General features: G+C 43.6%; 1 protein-coding gene across 1 annotated transcript in view; it reads left to right on the top strand.

Moving 5' to 3' along the window:
- Positions 1-484: 484 nt before the first annotated feature.
- The window catches only part of kif17 (kinesin family member 17), a gene marked incomplete in the record, with an annotated part of 16,871 nt that continues 15,771 nt past the window's right edge, over positions 485-1,584 (top strand). Inside the window, 1 exon segment of the mRNA XM_014009583.1 lies at positions 485-1,205. Coding sequence (XP_013865037.1) covers positions 975-1,205 — 231 coding nt within the window.

Raw genomic sequence — 1,584 nt, 5'->3', positions numbered from 1 at the left:
GTGTTAAAATAACACTAGGGAGTGTTAAATCAACACCCAAAAGTTTAACACTGAAATTTTAACACTCCTGTTTTGGGTGTGATATGCTTCAAGTCCAGACTCTTGTACGAAGCAAAGTGAAGGACAGGGTCTGGTTTTAACCAGGCTATGTTGCCTCAGGACATTACAGGATTTCTCAAACATGCATGAATGAGTCAAAGCAAGGCTTTGGGCATGTTTTTGATGAGAGGATAACATTATAACATGATATAAAACTCAAAAACGTTGATTTTACATGACATTGCCCTTTTTAAATATTCATTTATTTTTAGGCAATGAAAGCACACTGCCTCAAAATAAATTTGTGTATTCTGGCCATCAGCTGCACTGATTTCTAAAAGTTGATATTGGCCATAGAAATCTCATTTTGGTTGACCTATAACCTTAATAATTTTTTAATTAAGGAAAAATATAAAAACAGTAGGCTAATTTTTGAAAGCCCTACTATAATCTGAAAAGAAAACCTTTCCAAATTTGGCCTTGAATTGTTCAGGAAATGATAATATTGGAGCTCTGTTGAAACACACAAAATATGCTGCAATAATTAAAGCATGTGTGTAGACCTACTTGAACAGAGGAAACACTTGGTTCACCTGCTATTTGTGCTCTTCCAAATTGGCTGCCACTTCGGCCTGGTTGTTTGATGTTGCCAGGCAACGTYACAACGCTGCAGAAAAATAAATAAATAAAACAAAGGAGATGAAGGGGAAAGAGGAGACGGGAGACCCGAAACGATAAGCCAAAGAGGTCAGTCGGTGCATCTGAAATATTTCTGTTCTGATTTCTATTCTACTTTATTAATATAAAACCTTTTAATCTTTTAAAGTGTTCAGTTTGTGTTGGGTCGAGTGTCTCTGTGACCTAAAACAACTGAGAATAATCACTTCACTGTCTTTACTGCACGAGCTGCTGCTTTGGCAGTGACTGTAAGAGAGATGGGGTCAGAGTCTGTGAAGGTGGTGGTCAGGTGCAGGCCCCTGAATGACCGGGAGAAGTCTCTGAACTCCAAGACGGTGCTGACCATGGAACAGGACCGCTGCCAGTGCTTCATTGAAAAACCCGGAGYGGTGGACGAGCCGCCGAAGCAGTTCACCTTCGATGGAGCCTATTATATCGATCAAACCACGGAACAGCTGTACAACGAGATCGCCTACGCTTTGGTTGAGGTGAGCTGTGTTTTTTTATGAAGTCACCCGACACTCTGGGGTCACAGAGGTCTCATTATTTACTAACCATGGCGCTGTCAACCACAAGCGTGCTGACCTTTAAACAGCAGGGGTGGAGCCAGGGGGTGGCCAGGGGTGGCCATGACCACCACAGACAAATCTTTGGCCACCCCATTGGCCACCCTGTTGTACACAGTGAAACAACTTTTAAGGGCTCGACCCACGGGAGGCGACGTCGCTCCCTCTCCATTCATTTCTTATGGAGCCTGTGCGGTGAGGCGACAATCGTTTACCCTCCTCCAGCTAAGCGACTGGCGAAAATAGTGCATGTGAAATTTCGCGCTCGTACACGTAGACGTGCACACGCGAGCTTGCGACG

Source organism: Austrofundulus limnaeus, unplaced genomic scaffold (assembly GCF_001266775.1).
Source record: "Austrofundulus limnaeus strain Quisiro unplaced genomic scaffold, Austrofundulus_limnaeus-1.0 Scaffold59, whole genome shotgun sequence".
Classification (NCBI taxonomy): Eukaryota; Metazoa; Chordata; class Actinopteri; order Cyprinodontiformes; family Rivulidae; genus Austrofundulus; species Austrofundulus limnaeus.
The sequence above is the reverse complement of the archived record's forward strand: the minus strand, read 5'-3'. Positions and strand labels throughout refer to the sequence as shown.